The following is a 20,624-nucleotide window of genomic DNA, read 5'->3' on the forward strand; positions in this document are numbered from 1 at the left end:
TATCTCTCCACGGGCACCTGCCTGGTGACTTTACCTTGTTCGTGCCTTTAAACACCATCTGTATGCCCATGACCCAAGTCCACCTTGAGCTGAGTGAGTCCTCTCCTGGATCCAGTCCGAAACACTCAGCTGATACCTGATAGGTCCCCTGGACACCCCATGGGCTCATCCACCTCAACAGGGCTGAGGCCTGTCTCTTAGCTCCCTGCCCTGGCAGCCCTCCTCAGCTCAGGAAACAGGCTCTGGCCTCGAGCTGCTCAAGCCTGAGCCCGGGGTCCTCCCTGATGTGGCCCTCTCTCTTTCTTATCTCCGCTTGTTGACACGACCCTTTATCTATCTCCGAGTGGCTACTTCTCTTCCTGCCTCCGGGTCTCTGTTCAAGGTCACCCTCCTGGTGTCACCTCGCTGGCCACCCTGTTCACACACGATCGTCCCCCCTCCTCAGACAACTTGGGCACTCTGGTCTCCTTTCCCTGCTCATTACTGTCCGACAGGCTGCGCGGCTTTAAAAATGGGTCCACAAATTCTTCCATCCTCCTCCCTTCAAGAGGCAGAGGGGGCAACTCCTGCTCAGCCCCTGAGCGAGGCAGGACTTCTCAGCTCACTCTCACAAACAGAACTGAAGGTGTGCGGCTTCCGAGACCGGGGCGCGAAAGGCCCCGAGCTACATTCAGCGCTCTCGCTCTCAGAGGGTGTTCCGAGGAAAGCCAGGCCATGAAGAGGTCCACACGGCAGGGACCTGGGCCTCTCCCTACCAGCCAGGTGTGTCTGAAAGCCTGCCATGCAGCCCTGGGGGGCCTTCCCATGTCTGTGCCCTCAGGAGGCCCTGAACCAGGCCCACCTGCAACAATGCACAGAAACGGTGCTCTGTGACCTGCTCACTGGGACGTCACTAAGCTTTGCAGTGATTCCTTACGTAGCAGTGGATAAAGAATGCACACGGGTTTTAATTCACTGCTGGAGTCCTTCTGATGATGTCTGGCCCCAACTAGCTGCTCACTGAATATGGAAGCTCAAAACACAGACATGTATGAAAAAATTCATGCCATGAATGAGGCAAAAAGATAAAGGCACTTAAACTTCCAATGAGAATTCTTCTCACTATAAGATGATGGATAGGTGTATCCAGTTACTTGTAGGATGATTTCAAAACTGTGCTAATTAGTACCATGCTGGGCCTCGCAATAGGCCACAAGTTATCAGAATTGATTCTTTTCAGAAAAAAAAAGCATGTCTTCAAAGTAAACTCTTAGCCAGAAAAAGGAAAATGGGAAGACATAAAGCGATCTATCAATGCTTTGTTCCAAACCCATCTCAGGACCTCAGTGTGAGGGTGCAGGTGCCTCACAAGGTGCCCACCAGGGACGGGCAGGGGGCGGGGGGATCCTTGCCTTGGATGGCTCGTCACGCAACGTGGCCAGCCGGCCTTTCTGGGGGCGCCGCAGCACCGCCCCACTGCCGGAGGAGTCTGCCAGCCCATCTGCCACAGGGAACCTGAAGTTCAGGGCGCTGTCCAAGTGGGGTTGGCTGAAACACACGGGAGAGAAGAGCGCTGTTAGAAGGAATGAGAGCTCACTCTGTCAGTCAAGCCAGAGCCTGTCAATTTGGAAAATCGGCAATTTCAGAGCAAAAGGGCCCCCGGGAGGGCACTGCCCTCCTGGCTCCAACAGGAACAGGCCGCCTGCTGCCCTGCAACCACTCAAGGCTCAGCCCAACATCTGGAAAACTCTCATATGTGGGGAAGGCAGTGCTGATGCGAGGGTGTGGAGCTGACTAGGATGGGATCAGCTGTCTGCAGCTGGGGTGTCCATGGTCCCCTCGGAGCCCACCCTCAGGTCCTAGGGCGGGGCCTGCACCTTCTCTGCTTTCTCCTTGGCACCCGCACCTCCCCTCCGGCCCGCGCCTGCTCTGACTTCCCTCTCCCGCGTCATGTCCGTGGATCACAATCACCCGTCTACCTGGAACATTTTCTGCACCGCTCTCAGCGCTTCTAAAGGTGCCTCAGACAACCAGCAGCAGAAAGCCCTGAGACCCACAGCTCCGAGCTGAGCCGCACTGGTGTCTCCCATCAAAAGCAGAGATGAGCATGTCACCAGACTCTGGGCTGAACAAGGCCCATCACAGATGCTCAGGCCCTGAGCACTAAGACTTGGGCCTGCTGGTGCCAGGAGCCCACTCAGGAGGGGCCTGCTGAGAGACGGTGCGGCCCCGCTTTGACTGTGAGCCGCCTGCACTGCAGGACTGCCCGGGGTCTGCTCAGTCTTGTCTCTGGGAAGAGGGTGGCGCCTTCACCTGCAGGAGTCCCTAAACCCGGGAGACAGAGCCCTCCTCCGAGGACAGGACACCCCATATGTCTGCAGAGCGGCCAGGCCAACCACTGGCTCAGCCTGCTCGGGTTCACACGCTGCTCTGCTCGACAGTTTTGCAAGGAAAACTGTGCTGCGCTGAGATGGAAATCTGGACTCTCCCCGAGCCACACCTGTCTTCCCTCCCGGCTCCCCCACCTCCTGAGGGAAACACTCCTTTCTCTGCTCGACTTCTACCCAAGGGCCCGGGGCCAGACCACACTTGGGAATTGGGTGGGAGGTACGACACAGTCCTGCCATGGACTGCGGACACTCGAGGGTCCTCTGAAGACCACAAAGGTCTCTGAGTGTGTCGCCCTCCAACCATCACCTCCCAGTCCCCTCGCGGAGTGCAGCCTCCATCTCGCTCTCCCTCCTCACCTGAGTCTCTTTCCTCTGGGAGAAGGTCTCAGAGACAAGGTGACCATTTCCACTGGGAGGTCCTGCCAAAAATGCCGAGCCTGCCCTGACTGTGAGCCAGCTTTTCTGTCCCCACTCCCTCCCTCCTGAGCCAGCATAGTGCCCCCTACCCAGTCCACACTGCCCGCAAGCCCTGTTCCAAGGCCCCCCTGTGCTGCTAATTCCCTGCAGTGAGCCCTTGAGAGCTGCCTCCTGGAGACACCCCTCCCTTGCACCAGCCTTTCTGGCTCTGCCTTTGTCTCAAATGATATCCCCTTACTCTAGAAGAAGGCTGGGCAGGGGCCCTGGAACACGAGGATCCCCTAAGCACACAAACACAGAAATATGCATGTGGGCTCCAAACTGTCTCCTAAATCGGGATTAAAGCAGCAGTCGATTTCCTACATATGAATGAATGTCACCAGTTAAGCACTTTAATAACCTTTGCTCAAGTTTCTCTCTTACTTGTGACCATTTTCCATGCAGAAGCCAAAGAAACATTTAAATACTTAATAAGAATTACTGCCACTACAACAACGAGGAAGAAAAAATCAGGATGCTCAGTAATCTGCTTGCCTCATTCACAAGCCAGGTGATTCCTCCCACCGCAGCCAATGGCAAGTCATGTCTCAGTCTCCATTCACATAGAAAAGACTACAGGTCATTAACCTTCTGCGACTTTAAAGAAACATCAGTGTCACAGTCTGTCAGGTCCCTCAAATGAATACACCCATATATCAACTGGTCTGCCCCCTACTTCCAAACCTCCGCCTGTGGTTTTGAGTTTTGTCAATACTGTCACCACCACTCTCCCTGGTACCAAGTTCGACCCTGAGGAACGGTGCTTGTCTCTTCCCTCTCACTGGTCACGAAGCTACAGGCTCCTTGAGGTGCGACCATGAGCGACACCCAGTCATACTGTCCACACTCCAGACAGGCCCTTGTCACACTCTACAGTGTTGAGGGGAGCTGCCTAGGGGAGCGTCCTACCCGTGGTGGAGGGGAGCCCCTCCCAGGATCATCTGGTCCACTTCGGCTCTCAGGGTTTCCAGGTTTTTAATCAGCTGGTCCTACGAGACAGCAAATGACACAGCCTGCACCGCTTGCTTTCCGGATGTAAAATGACTTGCACCAAAATGTGCGTAACAGGTTACATTAGTCATTATCAACTCCGAACATTTTAATTCTGAGGAAATGTACCCTAAGCGTCCCATAGCAAATATAAACACTCAGAACAATAGTAACCCTTATAAACCATAATGAATTAGAAGTTACATCTCAGGTGTAGAAAAGCTTCTGGAGGTATCATGGCAAGCCATTAACAACGATGAAGTCTGTAGAGAGAAGCTGGACTTGGGACGGGGGTTCAGGTCGGGGGGACAGGACTCACTCTATTGCCCTTGCTCCTCTAACTGCTTTAAAGTGTCTCCATGGATCTCACATTCATTCCTCTACACCCCACTTCACTTCCTCATGGGGTAAAACAAGTCAAACGGGCCAAGTTTCCGAGTCACTCGACTCAACCTGGCAGCTCTGTGCTGTCGGCCACGGCAGTCAATCACCTCGTGCAGCCGCTGAGGACGAGACACAGGCCGGTGCAAAGCTCGATGTGGAAATCACACAGAAGATTTCAAGACTCACGGTGAAAAAATTATGGAAGTAGCCCGTTCATTTTTAGGAAATTTTAGACTGTGTATGTGGCTCGTATTATCTTTCTGATGGACAGCACTGTCCACGGGAAAGGCTCACGCTTTGTCTCAGCTTTCGAGTGAACCCAGAAAGGACTACTCAGAATTCTGAACCACACACAACGGCCACACACTCTAAATCCACCTATAATGCAAACACACTCAATGTTCAAAACCAGAAATGCTATACACGTTACAGCAGTAGACTGGCCAGAAGGAAAAGGTAACTCGACTTCCACTAAGCATCTGTAGTAACTGTAACAATGAACCCAGCTCAATTCAGCTCTTAACAAATTTCTAAAGGTTTTAGAGATTTAAGTACCTGGTAGTTATGCATTTCTTCTAATTCCTTTATCGCGTTTTCAACTTCCCATTGGAAAAAAATCTGAAAAAGACGCACACAGTGCTTTAGAGTCAATACTCATAGACGTTGCGTGGACTACGGACGGCTCCTCTTCTGTCTGAAAGGGTAAAGCACCTCGGGAGGAGCGGCAGAGTGAAGTGCTGGCACGAGGCCAGATGACAACTTTTAACGCTCACTTGTACACAGACAATCTCTTGCTTCCCCGACTGATCTTAGAGATACAAGGACGCCGGGTCCCTGGGGTAAGTGAAACTGCTTTATACTTGCTTTCAGCTCTTGCAGTTCAGTGGTCACTCAGGAAACAAGCGCAGGTTACACATGCCAAATTCAAAGCTGAGATAAAACTCTCCACCTCAGGCCCAGCCCACAGGTCAGGATGACGAGAGGGGAGCCCTGTATGGCCTCTAGTGAGGTGTGTGTGTCATCTTGGGTTTTGTGGGGGAAAAACGTGCCACAGCACTTGTAGTAACCATGGGTCCCTCTCAGACAAGCGTCGCCCAAACGCCGACCTCGGGGAAGGTTCTGGGCCTTGTCTTTAGGGCACTGGTGCAGCTGGGACAGGTTTTCACCGAGACTGAACCCGACTGTTGTCCACTGAGCTGCTCTGATGGAGGTCCTCAGACATTTTCCAAAGCAAATGAAAAGAGAGAAGGCTGGAGCTGGCATATGAGAAAGCTTGTGTTTACTTGCTTCATTCTTTTCTGTCACGTTATATAAAAGATCTCGAACTAAATTTCTTGATTTGGCTGCATTGGGCCTTAGCTGCATCACGCAGGACTCCTTTGATGTGATTGCCGCCTGGCACGTGGGATCTTAGCTCCCCAACCAGGGATCGAACCTGCATCCCTGATCTTGCAAGGCAGACTCTCAGCCACTGGACTGCCAGCAAAGCCACAGAAACAAACTTCTAAGAAAGAAACGAAGGGGTGAGGGTGCATATAGAAGAAAGTTCTCACACGGTGGCTGGCAACACCAGGGCCGTCGGTGGATCCAGCTCCCTGATGCTTTCTGTAAGGGTTGTGGGCACACATCTAGGTCTGTTCCTGTACACACTGCCTGTGGAAGCTGTCACACTTATTGACTAGCATGAAATGCTGCTACTCAGTTATTCATAACCATGAAAGACATTCACTCTGGGGCCCTCTATGGGAACAGTTTTCTGACTCCTGTCCTGGAGATTCCCCCCCCCACACACAGACTGGACCGGGCCAGGCCAGATGTGCCTCTTTGTAAAGGGGCCGTGGGGCTGGCTCACCTTATCCTCCAGAGCCACCATTCTCTCCTTCAGATGAAGATGAAGCCTCTCATCTGATCCGGACAGAAGCTTATCCTCGGTATCTGATAAGCGTTTATTGTGTTCTTCATTCATGTTTTCTCTCTGCCTCACCTAAAATAGGAAACACAAAAACTCATAAACTTCAAGAGCAAGTACGGTCGTTCTTTTAAAAGCACCGGGGAGCCACGACGTGAGCGGCTTATGCCCTGGTTCCCAAGGTGGACCCCTCCCATGGCCACCCCTGGTGGGCTCCTGAGCATCACCAGAGCAGACGGGCAGGTGCAGAGGGAGGCTGGGACTTCATTTGTCAAAGGTCACTCCCAATGCTTCTCTTTGGCACAGCACCTGGGGGACCTTAGTGTCACTAGCCATTTCCTGTCGAAGGGGCTCCAGGAGCAAGCAGATTTACACTCAGAAACAAGCAGACTTTAAAGGTGATCGGCTTACACACACGTAGGTGGAGGAATTTCCCAGTACATAAACAGAAGCTTGAGTCGGGATTAAGGGGGTAAAATGAATTCAATTGATAAAGCAAAAGGTGAGAAAATTCATTTTGGGAAAAGTCAGTGGAGATAGACTTTCACTAATTTTTCTTTATATGCAACATCACTTGAATTCTTTGTAATGATTGCTGCTGTTCAGTGGCTCAGTCGTGTCTGACTCTTTGTGAGCCCATGGACTGCAGCACGCTAGGCTTCCCTGTCCTTCACTATCTCCCAGAAGTTGCTCAAACTCACATTCAAACTCACATCCATCAAGTCAGTGATGCCATCCAACCATCTTGTCCTCTGTCGCACCTATTCCTCCTGCCTTCGATCTTTCCCAGCATCAGTGTCTTTTCCAATGAGTCAGTTCTTTGCATCAGGTGGCCAAAGTATTGAAGCTTCAGCTTCAGCATCAGTCCTTCCAGTGAATATTCAGGACTGATTTCCTTTAGGATTGATTGGTTTGATCTCAGTGAAGTCCAGGGGACTCTCAAGAGTCTTCTCCAACACCTCAGTTCAAAAGCATCTATTCTTTGATGCTCAGTCTTCTCTACAGTCCAACTCTCACATCCATACATGACTACAGCAAAAACCATAGCTTTAACTAGGTGTTCCTTTGATGGCAACGTAATGTCTCTGGTTTTTAATATGCTGTCTAGGTTGGTCATAGCTTTGCTTCCAATGATAATTCATATTCAATTCAGTTCACTTGCTCAGTTGTGTCTGACTGTGTGACCCCATGGACTGCAGCATGCCAGGCTTTCCTGTCCATCACCAACTCCCAGAACTTGCTCAAGCTCATGTCCATTGAGTGGGTGATGCCATCCAACCATCTCATCCTCTGTCATCCACTCTTTCCCTGCCTTCAATCTTTCCCAGCATCAGGGTCTTTTCCAATATGAAAATTCATATGAAAAAACGAAATAATTACCTCAAGCAATTTTTAAATGTAATAACAAAGTTGGCAAATCTGTGTTTTATAAAATGAGCATCAATTTCATGGTTTAGAAAGCTGTTTTAGGACCTACTGTATAAAAAAAAATGGAGAGAAGACACAAGAATGATATATTTGAGACTGGCCCTGTGTTAGAAATTGCTGAGGCTAATTGATGGGTCATGGGTATTTATTACCTACGGCATCCACGTTTGTGCATATTTGAAATTTTCCATCGTAAAAACTTAAAAAACAGTTTCTTTTCTGTTAAATATTGTCTGTTAAAACAGAGTCTTCTCCAGCAACACAATTTGAAAGCATCAATTCTTCAGTGTTCAGCCTTCTTCGTGGTCCAACTCTCACATCCATACATGACTACTGGAAAAACGATAGCTTTGACTCTATGGACCTTTGTCGGCAAAGTGATGTCTCTGCTTTTTAATATGCTGTCTAGGCTTGTCATCGTTTTCCAGGGAGCAAGCATTTTTTTGAATCTCATGGCTGCAGTCACCGTCTGCAGTGATTTTTGAGCCCAAGGAAATAAAATCTGTCACAGCTTCCACAATAAGACATCGGCATTCAAGTATTTTTAAATCAAAACAAAAGTTGAGTTTGAATTGGCTTAGTCATAAACAGCATCCCAATCTCAACAGCCTCTGAGCAGCAGTTCTGAAAGTAAGGAAGTACACCCCTGATCGGGAGACACTGAGCTCTCTGCCGAGGCAGGGAGAGCGCCTCACTGCGGGTCTCCTGATGGGAGTCAGAACCACTGCCCCCTGGGAGCCCGCGTGTGAGGCGCTGCAGTCCAGGCCCAAGAACACTGGTATGGTGGGGACTGTACTGATCCCTGAGGCTGGATCTGGGATCCCCACTCCATTTCCTGGATGGTCTGTATCGCCGTGTGGACAATCCTTCTTGGAAACCTCTCTCAGGACTCGCTGATGCGAGCCTCCACCATCGCCCTTTCCTGACGCGCCTTCTGTCCCAGCACAACTGCGGTTCTCCTCCTGCCTAGGAGCAGCCATCCTACACACACACCCTGTCTGGACCAGAGTTTGGCATATGGGACTCCAGCGCCATGTCTGAGGCAAGCAGCTCCACACCTGGGCGCCATGCCTTCAGTTTCACGAGCCCCGGGCTGGCACCCTCAGGTTTATTAGCAGGGCAGTCGGGAGGTCCATCTGTATCCTGAGCAGCTCGCCGGACCGGCTGGTCAGAGCAACAAGCAGCCTCCTTGAACGTGGGGACGCCCTGGCCCCTGCCCACCGCCTATGGGCAACCACCTCTGGCCTTGCTCCAGAGGAGGTGGGTGCCCGGGTCAGCAGACGGGCTACACACGCACCCACTCAACGGCAGAGACAGGAGCAGCGGAGAACGGCAGCGCCGTCCCCCACCCAAGCCGCGTCTCCGGCCCAGACGCGGCCTCCCCATCAGCACACGCAGCGGCTGCAGCTCCTTGTCCTTCTCCTCCAGTTGGGCCTCCATCTGGCGCAGCCTCTCCTCGATGTTGCCGTGTCTCTCTTCCGCCTGTCGGCCAAGAACAGCGTCAGCTCCGCTCTCAACCACCCTGTTCTGAGGACACGCGGGCTGTGACCACAGGGGCGGCAAGCGGGTCATGCCCTGGGCGGACCACTGGCCCAGGGTTCGCGGGGGGCACGCCTGCACGCCGGCTTAGGCTCACGCAGCCTGCAGAGTTTCGCGTGTGACACGTGGGTGATGGAGGGTGCTGGTGACTGGCTAGTGAGAGGAGACGTGCGCCCTCCGCCCCGGGCCCCACAACCGCGGCTGCTGCGACCCTCCTCAGACTGCCTGTGGCGAGCCAGCACGGGCAGCAGGCAGCGGCAAGCACAGGACGCACGAGGGTCCGCGTTCTGCCTTCCTAAGCTGGAAGGTAAGTTCCAACAGTTTAGCCTCCTTATGGCAGAGCTTCTGGAAGACAAAAGGTCAGACTACAAGGCCGACCGGGGACAGACAGCAGAGATGCCAGGGGAGAGAAGAAACCAGCCTTGAGAGGAAGATCACAGGCAGAAGGGCGCTCCTCTTGCCCCTGTTAGTTACCCTGCTCTGGGGGGTCTGCCAGCACCCCCACCGCCGGCCTCCCATGACCGGCCGGCCCCTCAGCCGCTCACTGAGCTCTGGGCAACGCTCCCACAGCCGCGCCAGCACAGGCCTGGCCCGCTTTCTGTGCCCAGCCAGTGCCCACCAGCAGCACAGGGCCACGCCTTTCCTGCTAGAAGGATGGGGTGGCTGGCTGGCTGGCTGACTGTGGGGATGATGCCCCCAGCAGCGCCACGTCTCTGGGACACAGCCTCTCACCCGCTGGCTCCAGGGGACGGCAAGCTGGGAGTGGGGTCCCGGGTCTGCACGTGCCCCGCTGTGACGTCTTCAGCAAGTGTATGAATAAAGACTTAAAGCTGTGTTCACTGCAGAGCTATTTAAGCCATCTCTTCAACGAGAAGGGGATTTTTCTAGGTCTCTATCCTGCTAGGATTTGAGTTGCTGACTGAACTCTGAGCAGCAGTGACTCGGAGCTGAAGTGTCCTGGGGACACACAGAACACAGGACAAAACTGGAGGGAAATGAACGTAGGGATGACACACAAGCGGGGACTGTCTGACACTCACGGAGCACTCCCATCTCGGACGGGCAGCATGACCCCCGCGTCTGCGCTCGTTTGTGGACTGAGCAGCATGGGCAGGGGCACGGAGGGACAGCATAGGAACAGGAGCCAGTAAGCCTCAGCAAACCACAGCAAGTACAAACCCTAATCAGACTGGAGCTCTAACCCTGCCTTTTGTCACAGTGACCCCAGTTCCCAACAGGCTGCCGTGAAGTTCCCTGCTGCTCTCTGCTCTTTCAGGAAAAACGCTAACAAGCCAACAGATTCACGTTCAAGTAAAACTAAAAAGTCAGGAGTGGAATTCCACAAAATGGTTACACCAAATCCCAGATAATTCAAACCTGTAAGTTGCAGTCACCCCCAATTTTTAAAAGAATGGATTTCCTCCCAGTACCACTTTTTTACCATGATGTACATCCACACTTTTGAATGCAGTATTTTAGGGGCATAAGAACTTTACACTGGGACTTGATTTCCAACGTGGGAGTCACATGAAAAGGTCTTTACCTTCCTTCCTCAGGAATTCACTACTATAAAAGTCAGACACAGTTCAGTAAAAGCCATTACCCGTCGATGCATAGATTCCTTATTTGCGATTTCATTTTCAAGTTTACCACTGAGGTCGTGCACAGAGGTGGCTTCACGCTGTGCGGTGAGGTAGTGTTTCTCAAGGGTAGTGATTCTTTCCTCCATGTCCGTGTTCTGGGCCATGGCCTACACCGCGCATTGCAGAGTAGAAAAGGTAAGTCATCACACAACAGTCCAATACACTTAAGAGTAAAAAAGTTGGACTAAATCCTAAGTTTAAAATCACACATAAAGTTAGCGTCCTCAAAATTAGACTCCTAGACAGGGCCCTTTTCTCAGACTTGAGCAGAAACGAGCTACTTCAAATGTACCATTTGCCACGACTGGCACCCGTCTGTCTTAACGTTCTGTCTGGCTACTCGGTTTACCAAGCTTCTTTTCTACATAATAAACCCAAATAGAAAACAAAAAGTATACTAAACTACCCTGTTATTGCAAGAATTCTAGGAGGAAAGGTATCTGGCATGAAGTCAGGACCTCAGGAGTCAGGAGTGTGGTGGGTTACAGTTCACAGGGTCGCAAGGACTCGGACATGACTGAGCACGTACACAGGCAACGCTTTTTAACCATATAAAACTCTGACTTCGTACAGAAAAAATGTATTTACAAAAATTCAAGAAGCTCAAAAGTCAACTAGTTACATAAATACGTGCATCATCCACCTAACAAGGCAGCAAGTGTACAAATCCAGGACGGCCGGGTGGCTGGTACCTTCTCGCCCAGGGCCTTGTGGTGCTCGAAGAGTGACTTCAGTGCCCTGAGCACCTCCACCTCGCTGGTCATGCCGGCTGGGGACATGCGGAGGGATGGCACATACTGGGAAACCAGGCACTCCAGGTGCTCCAGCAGCAGCTGCAGGGTGGGGCCAAGGAGCGCCGTCAACCTCATTCTTGAACTCAGGGTCAATAACTCCTCTCAGCCACACACTAAAGCTGAAACCATGCTAAGGCAAGTCGGAATCCCGCCAGTTCAGTCTCAAGTTAAGAGTGGACTTCCCCAGTGGCCCAGTAGTTAAGACTCCACACTTTGGCAGGAGACATAGGTTTAAATCCCTGGTCGGGGAACTAAGATCCCACACAAAGTTGAGCATGGACAAAAATGTAAGTTAAGAGAACTCCCCCCTCAAAGGTACTAAAATTACATTAGCTCTCATCATAAATTTTAAGCAAGGTATGAGAACCCTGAACTGATCCCCCTTGGTCTGCTCAGTGGGAAGATGTGAAAAATGACTTAAAAACCAGACCGAGTTTAAAGACAGCAACACAGAGCCCAGTGGTGACCCCCGCGGGGCAAATGTCAACACGTGAGAATCCCCCTACTGACCCTGGTGTTGTTCCTTTCCACTTTCAGCTCAGCAATTTCTTCTTCTCGTTCAAGAAGCTGCTCCCTGCATACATTTAGTTCTTTAGTAAGTTCTATAAACTCCTAGAAGACAGTGAAATGAGTAAGTAACTAAAAGCAAACACAAATTAAAAAGAGAGCGAGCCGCTGAAGACTGATCCTGTCAAGTCTCACTAGGCTCCACACAAAGGATCTCCTTGCCCCTCCAGAGAAGAGGGGGTCCCCTGACCCAAAGACCACACAGACCACCACAACTCAGACTGGCCTGCAGCCTCCACCTCGACCTGGCAGGTACGTGGCAGGGGAGAACCCAGAATCTAAGCCTGCCTTCTCAAGACCCAGGGACGTCTGAGAAACTTTCCTAAACAGAAATCCTAACAACAAAGTGGATAAAGAGATTCTTAAATGACACCCAGACAAGTGACCTAGAACCACTGGGGAGAGTGAAGAACAAAGGTAAGGTCTACAAGGCCACCAGGCTGTGGAGTGTTCCTCTGGGAAAAAGGCTGATGGCACCCCAAGGCCATCCATTAGCCTGACTCACTGAAGTCACCCAGTCATTCAATAAACTGGTTAAAATGTTAAATTCACGTTATATGTATTTTAACACAATTTGCGTGCACATGGGGCCATCCACGTGGTGAACTTGCTCAAACTAAACCACATGGAGTCTTTCATTCTTCTGTTTTTCTTTGCAGAAATACAAAAATCCTGGGCTACATATCCCATACTACATACTGAGTATTCAGCACCCAGAACAGTGCCCAACTCTTGTAAGAGGCATGTAGTAGACATGTGAAGCTATGAGGGTGTATGTTATACACGTAAAGCAGTAGGTACCAGTCATTAAAATACTGGACCCACTGGTCTGTGCTTTGTAAGATGGGAGACGTTAAGGGGCTTAGCATTTCTGCTTCAAGGACTGACTCTCTAGCTTGATCCACAGGCCCCAGAGACTCCTCCAGCCAGTATATCCCTTCTTTGGAAGAGGGGAGATGTTAAGGGGCTTAGCCTTTCTGCTTCAAGGACTGACTCTATAGCTCAGTCCACGTGCCCCAGTGACTCCTCTAGCCAGTGTTTCCCTTCTTGTGGGGCCCCCGCCCATCCTCCACTCAGCACTTGCACAACCTCTTACAAGGTCCACCTGCTGGGGTCCATCCTGCCCACTAAGGCCAAACGCCCTGGCCGGCAGGGCCCACAACCGTGCTAACAAAATGAAACACAAAGCCAACGCTTTGCCAGCTGAGGGCCAACCTGACGAGCCCAGCACCCGGCTGCTCTCACCTCAGGCCACTCTGCTTCCAGGACTTGGGCTGAGGCCAAGTTCTTCCTCCTCTTGGCCTTTGCCTTGAGGTTGCAGCACTGGAAAAGCCCCCAAAGGCGGGTCTTTCTGCAACCCATCCTCGCGGATGGGGGCAGCCCCCCACTAGGGGCCAACTGCTGATTCACAATCAGATGACTCAGCACCCGAGTTATCACCACCGATCTCACACAACGACCACCGCTATTCACACTATGACCACCCCACTCACACACACTGCTCTCACACACCACTCTCACAGACACCACACTCACACTATGACCACTGCTCTTACTCTATGACCACCAGCAATGCTGTGTCAAGAAGAAATGGCACGAAGGCTCTGCCTCCAGCACGTCTCCCAGGAGCCTGGAACCCGGAACCCACTCAGTCACAAGGGGCTCCGTGGTAACAGGGGGGCTGGGCTCAGGCCCACCAGCAAGGGCACAGAGAAGGGGGAGGGGCTGCCAAAAAGACTGCAGGTGAGTGTGGGGTGCAGGAGAAGGAAGGCCGTGCCCACACCTCAGCCCCACCGTTAAACATGACCCTGCAAGGTACTGGTTTACAGTCGAACCGAACAGTATAAACTGCTTCAGAAACCACCACCACGAGGAATGAGCACGTCTTCTAAGTGGGCTTCTGCCCCCTTCACCCCCCAAACAAGCCTCCAGTGAGGCTAGTGAAAGGGCACCCCTGAACTCAAGGGCGTCCCCAGAATCCACCTGGCTGAGGAGGACTCACCACGCTAGCTGCCCCTCACTCTCATCCTGATCTCGGTCCTCCCTGACTGACTCCCTCACTCAAGCTCTGCAAGGGCTTGACCAATCTCGCTCCAGGCACTTAAAATGAACCTGCAGTGGGTACAGGGGTTCATTCAACCTGCTGTGAACTCGCCCTCTTCACTTCGACCCTGGGCTGCCAGATGACCCTGCCCCGTGGGGGCTGCACAGCAGAGGTTCAGGGGTGTCCCTGCCTCGAGCCGCGACAGTCAGAGGCCCCAGACCCTGCCAGGTGCTGCCACTCCCTCCACGCCCGAGTCCCCCACCCCCTCTACTGGCCCCATTCCCACCCTCGCGGCTCCCCACTTGCCAGGGCACAGGCCACACTGCTCCGGGCTCAGCCCGGACCTCTGCTGTCACTGGAGGACCTCGGCCCCCAGGGTGCTTGGGGTCCTGTATCCACCCATCTCTGCAATCACAGACTCTGGGAGAGACACAGGACAGTTTGGGGTCCTGTCCGCAGTTCACCCTGGACACATTCTCTTATTTTGGCTTTATCTACTGGAGTTCTCTGAGATGTCTTTTTAAAACCTCAACTGTTGCTTGCAAAAAGACTGTAAACTCACTGTGCTCAACGTTAAGAATAAAATCTTCATTTTCAACCTTAAAGTGAAACTGGAGGGAAGACTAAAAGCAGTCGTTTTTCAAAGAGAAAAAGAAAACCCGCATGTGACCACGTCACGGAACACAGGTCACGCAACGCATCCCTCCTCAGCCTTCTCCTCCACCAGCAGCAGCCCATCATCACAAGGCCTGCCCTTGGCCAGCAGGGGCAGGGGGAGGGGGTAGACTGGCTCCTCTGTCCCCAGGCCACTTGGGCTGCGTGCTCCACCTTCTTCCCAAGTTCAGTGGCACCACAAAAGCCCAGACAAGCTGGAGATTCTGATCAGAAACACAGCCGTGGGTACTAAGCAAGGACCCCTGGTTCTTGTTTTCCCTGCTATCAAACAAAGATGATCAGTATAATCAGTGTGACTGTCACATGTGGCTTCAGACGAGAGAAGATGCCCAGGACTTCCCCACTTCCAGGTACAGACGCAAGCAGCTTGCAGGTCAGCCTACCAAGAGCTACAAAAGCTAAATACAGTTTAAAAGAGGTCCTTAGGCAGCCACACGCCAAGATTTGAAAGGAAAGGGAAGCCCAGTGAGGGAGCGGAAGACTGAGAGAGCCACTCCTTCCCTCTGGGCATCTGAACAAAGCTGACTCTGGGAAGAAAAGGCAGAGAAAAAGTCAAGCAGAGGGGACTGGCTAACACAGCTCCAGATGGTTCCTTGGGCTGGGAAGACAAAAAATCGAGTGCAGGCCTGAGAAGTCAGTCCGGATATTAGAGACCAAGTTCCCCAAGAAAAGGGAGGCACAGAAAACGTACCCAACACTCTGCCCAAACCGGCTGAGCGCTGACTATCAATCACCTCTTGGCGCTCAGGAGACAGACGGTGGGCTTCAGGATCTGCCAAGAAGGAGGGGCTCTGGGAGGGACCCCAGGCTTGCAGGCGGAGATGTTGGAGGGCTCCTCCCTGGGGTCGTGGGAGAAGGTGGGTGAAGGCTGCTGAGACTGAGCTTACAAGGACCTCTCACCCTCAAGTCACTCAGGCCCTGAGTGAACAGACAGCTCTGTCCCCACTGGAGGTCTGTGTCAGAGGAAACTCTGGAGAAGACAGTATCACTCAGAACCTCTAGGGTTTTCCAAACATAATGTCCAACATGCAACAAAAAGAGCAAAAAAGGTGGTAACAACAAATAGGACCAAGAGAAAAAGAACTGAAACAGACCCAGAGGTATCAGATGTCTATGAGCATATCAGAGGTATGCTAGAGGTATCAGATGCAAACTTCACCTGTTCAAAAATATACTTGACAAAAGGAAAAAATTTCTGAGAATCTAAACCAATTCTAGGACTCTAAAATAACAGTGACTTAATTTCAGAACTCAGTCTCTGGGCTTAACATCAAATTGGATCTAGCTGAAGAGAGGATCAGTGAACTGAAGGATGGACCAGATAGAAAATATATATAAGAGGTGAAAAACATATAGAACATATCGAAGGAGCCCGTTGTTAAACTATATGGTTAAAAACTATAAATGGGGACTCTCATGGTGGAGAAAAGACAGAAAGGGGAATAAGAAATGCCTACAGGGGTTGAAAATAAAGAGCCTCTTAACGAAAGTGAAAGAGGACAGTGAAAAAGCTGGCATAAAACTCAACATTCAAAAAAGGAAGATCATGGCATCCGGCTCCATCACTTCAGGGTAAATAAATGGGGAAAGAAAGGAAACAGCGACAGACTTTATTTTCTTGGGCACCAAAATTACTGCAGATGGTGAAATTAAAAGACGCTTGCTCCTTGGAAGGAAAGCTATGACAAATCTAGACAGCATATTAAAAGCAAAGACATTACTTTGCCGACAAAGTTTCATTTAGTCAAAGCTATGGTTTTTCCAGTAGTCATGTATGGATGTGAGAATTGGCCCATGAAGAAGGCTGAGCACCAAAGAAGCGATGCTTCTGAACTGTGGTGTTGGAGAAGACTCCAAGGAGATCCAACCAGTCTATCCTAAAGCAAATCAGTCCTGAATATTCACTGGAAAGACTGATGCTGAAGCTCCAATCCTTTGGCCACCTGATGCGAACAACTGACTCATTGGAAAAGAACCTGATGCTGGGGAAGACTGAAGGCAGGAGGAGAAGGGGACGACAGAGGAAGAGATGGTTGGATGGCATCACCGATTCGATGGACATGAGCTTGAGCAAGCTCTGGGAGTTGGTGATGGACAGAGATGCCTGGTGAGCTGCAGTCCATGGGGTTGCAACGGGTCAGACACTGAGCGATTGAACTGACGGAGAGGGACAGTGGCAAGAGTTGGTTCAAGAATCAGATCGTTGACTCAGAAATGAAAACCACACATTGGTTTCAGCAGCTCTGCAGGTGATTAAGGCAAGAAGAAAATGTTCAAGTGCTCAGAGGAAAAAAGTGTGGCTTTTAATGGCACAACAACACTGAGAGCTGACTTTTCAAGAATAAGGAAGTCAGAAGATGATGGACTGGCATCTGCAAAATGCTGAAAAACAAATGACCACCAACCTGGAATGCTATACCCAACAAAAACACTCTCTGAAAGTGAAAGCAAAATAAAGACTTTTAGGGCAAATGGAAATGAGTCAACTCATCACCCACAGACATGAACTAAAAAAATACTAAGGCAGTGCTTTGGGAAAAAGAAAAGTAGTCTCTGATGAAAATATAAAAAACAAGTAAAGACCAACAATGAGGTAACTGTGAGGGTAAATATTAATTCTACAAAACAAGGATGTTAACGCCAAAAATATACCTAAAATTTTAAAGGATAACAGCGACAAGGAGGAAACAGTCGTGTCAGGGAGGCAGTCAAAGTACTAAGTTAGACTTAAATGTAAAACACACGCTGTATCTGCCAATGTACACCCAACAACCTGACAGAGGAGTACAGAACTAGAAAAACACTTCATACTTCTAAAAGAAGGCAAGAGAAAAGAACACAGAAGAGGTGGGACAAACAGAAAACAAACAGTACCATGGTATCTACACACTGAAATATCAAAATTATAAATAAAGCAAATACTCTCATTCAAAGATAAACTGTCACACAGATTACAATTAAAACTATACACTATTCACAGAGGTACATGTTAAGATAGAAGATCTTTTAGACAGGTGAAAGTAAAAAATACCCAGGCAAACAAGGACAGAAAACTGATGTGGCAATCTCACTATCAAATAGTGTCTAAAGTAAGAAGCATCACTAGTGATAAAAAGGAGCATCTCATACTGATACAAGTTCAGTCTAGCAAGAAGATGAGGATTCTAAATTTGAATGTGCCTAATAACATAACCTCAAAATATCAATCCATAAAAACTGACAGAAATAGAAAAGGAGTAACAGCCAAGTTCATAATCGCAGTGGGAGACGTTAAAGACACGTCTCTCCTGGAACTGGGCTCCCTGGTTCGTAGTCACCTGCAGCCACGAAGTACCTGAAATGTGGCTGGCTCTACAATGAGACGTGTTGCAAGCATGGATTTTAAAGACTTAGCATGAAAAAAAGAACGTAAAACATTTCATTAGGTTGTATCATGTTGATTACACACTGAAATGATACTCTTTTGGGTGTGTTAAAATAAAATATATTACAGGTAATTCCACCTACTTCTGCTTTATTCAGCGTGGCTACCAGAATCTGAATTACACAAGTGACAAACCTGCTCTAACTGATACACATGGAACACTGCACTCCCACTGACCCATATTATTTTCAAGAGCCCAAGGAACATAGAACAAAATGAATATATATTGGGCCATTAGGAAAGCTCAAATTATTTCAAAGGACTGAAATAATCCAGCGTATACTTACGGACTGCAATGGGCTGACGGTTTATGTGCCCTCAAGCTTCACCCTGCACGTGATGATGATACTAGGAGGCAGGGACTATGGGAGGGGTCAGGTCAGGAGGGAATGTGCTCCTGTGCTGCGAGGACAGGGAGAAGAAGCAGGCAGCCTAGGAGCCAGGAAACAGGCCTCACCAGATGTGGCACCTGCGGGTGATCTTGGGACTTCCCAGCCTCCAGGACTATAAGAAACAATTTTCTGTTGTTTATTTATAACAGTAGCGCAAAATGACTGACACGGGGCTCTTCATGGAATTAAGCAAGAAATCAAAAAAGGGTCACTAGAAAACCTCCCCAAACATTGGGAAGTTCAATGACATGCTTCTTGAAGAATTTCTTCAATAATAATTTTAAAAAACACAATGAAGATTAGGAAAAACTTTTACATAAAATATAACGAAAATCTGGCTTATTTAAACTTGTGGCACGCAGCGAACTGTGTTTAGAGGGTAACTTAAAGCCTGAAACACACAACTGGAAAAGAAGGAAGGCTAAAAACCACTAAACTCAAGCTAAAAATCAACTCTAGCCCTTGGACAAGAGCCCAAGAAACCAGAAAAAAAAGCAAAGCAAACGAAACACAAGGCAGATGGGAAGAAAAGGAGCAGAAAACAAGGAAACAGAAAGCAAATATGAAAATTTTTAAAAACAAAGCCAAAAGTTGGCTCTTTGAAAGGACTGATAAAACTGACAAACCCCTAGAGAGACTGATTAAGCAAAAGAGACAAAGCGCAAATCACCAGTATCAAGGATTTTTAAAAGGGGAGACAACACATCTTGCAGATAGGAAAGATATTATAAACCACAGTTCACTTACTAATTGGAGAATCTGCTGGCCTCAATAAATTCCTAGCAGGGGGGATATGCTTTACTTAAATAGACCCAAGAAGACATACAAAATCAGAACATTTTATTTGCATGAAAAAAATTAAATCTGAAATTAAAAGCCTCCCCACAATGAAACCAACTGGTTTTGCCAATCAATTCTTCCAAAACTCTAGGGAAGAAAACAGTAATCTCACAGGAACTCTTGAGGTATACAAGGAACACTCTCCAACCTTGTTTTAGAAGACTAGCATAACCTTGATACTAAAGCCAACAAGGAAGAAGTACAAGAAAGTAAAATTACAGACTCTGAGTATAGATGGAATAATCCTAAATAAAACACTAATAAATAAAGTCCAACAAAAGGGAGAATACATCAAGATCATGTTGGGGTAGTTTTAGAATCACAAAATTTTTTAAAAGTTAAATCACCACATTAAAGAAAAATCACCTGTTTCAAAACCTGCAGAAAATAAACTTAAGAAAATTTACTGTAATAATCTTAGTTCATGACAAAGAAAAAATTCTTAATCAACTAACAGAGAAGAATTTACATATTTTGCTAAAAATGTCTATAAAAAAGCTAATATCATATGTGATGGTAAAATACTGAAAGCTTTTCCTCTGATAATGGGAAAGAGACACGGATACTTATTCTCACTACTTCTGTTCACCACTGTACTCTGTACTGGAGATCCCAGTCCGAAAAATAAGGCAAGAAAAAGAAAAGGGTTATCACAGTTGCAAAGGGGAAAGAAAGCACTTATTTGCAGACATAATTATGTATACATAAAAAAATACAATTAGAATTATTTGAAATAAATGGATTTAGAAAGTAAATATAGAAAAGTCAGTTCTATCTCTATCTGTAAGGAATTTATAATGCCACTGAAAAATCAAGATATATAATTAAACATGTGCAAGACATACAGCAAACTATAAACTTCTAAGATAAATTAAAGAACATCTAAAAAAATGGAGAGCTATATATATTGTGTTCATGGATTCTAGAACAACATTAAAGAGGCAAACACACACACACACAGAGTTAACTGTGTGAGGTGATGCGTATGTTAGGCAATCATTCCATGACATCGCTGGGCATTAAGTCATCATAAGGTAGACTTGAAATACACACAAACTGTATCTGTCAAGGACTCATTAGTGAAGCTGGGGGTCTAAAATCACAGCCTGGCACCTGGTAGCTGGCAGGTGTGGGAACCCGGGTTCATGTGCAGGCTGTACACACACTTAA

The 20,624-nt window shown here is 48.9% G+C and overlaps 1 protein-coding gene across 1 annotated transcript in view; it reads right to left on the reverse strand.

Moving 5' to 3' along the window:
• The window catches only part of LOC145507151 (liprin-alpha-1-like), a 31,378-nt gene extending 17,717 nt beyond the window's left edge, over window positions 1-13,661 (reverse strand). The window contains exons 1-7 of the mRNA XM_081493092.1: window positions 13,325-13,661; window positions 12,023-12,124; window positions 11,411-11,551; window positions 6,052-6,183; window positions 4,755-4,817; window positions 3,735-3,814; window positions 1,392-1,527 (exon numbers count right to left, since the gene is read on the reverse strand). Of these exons, the coding sequence (XP_081349218.1) occupies window positions 1,392-1,527; window positions 3,735-3,814; window positions 4,755-4,817; window positions 6,052-6,183; window positions 11,411-11,551; window positions 12,023-12,124; window positions 13,325-13,441 (771 nt within the window). The 5' untranslated portion in view covers window positions 13,442-13,661. The remainder of the gene's footprint in view (window positions 1-1,391; window positions 1,528-3,734; window positions 3,815-4,754; window positions 4,818-6,051; window positions 6,184-11,410; window positions 11,552-12,022; window positions 12,125-13,324) is intronic.
• Window positions 13,662-20,624: the final 6,963 nt, after the last annotated feature.

The sequence above is a fragment of the Giraffa tippelskirchi genome, chromosome 1, assembly GCF_054371585.1.
Source record: "Giraffa tippelskirchi isolate mGirTip1 chromosome 1, T2T-mGirTip1v1.2.pri, whole genome shotgun sequence".
In the NCBI taxonomy this organism is placed as follows: domain Eukaryota; kingdom Metazoa; phylum Chordata; class Mammalia; order Artiodactyla; family Giraffidae; genus Giraffa; species Giraffa tippelskirchi.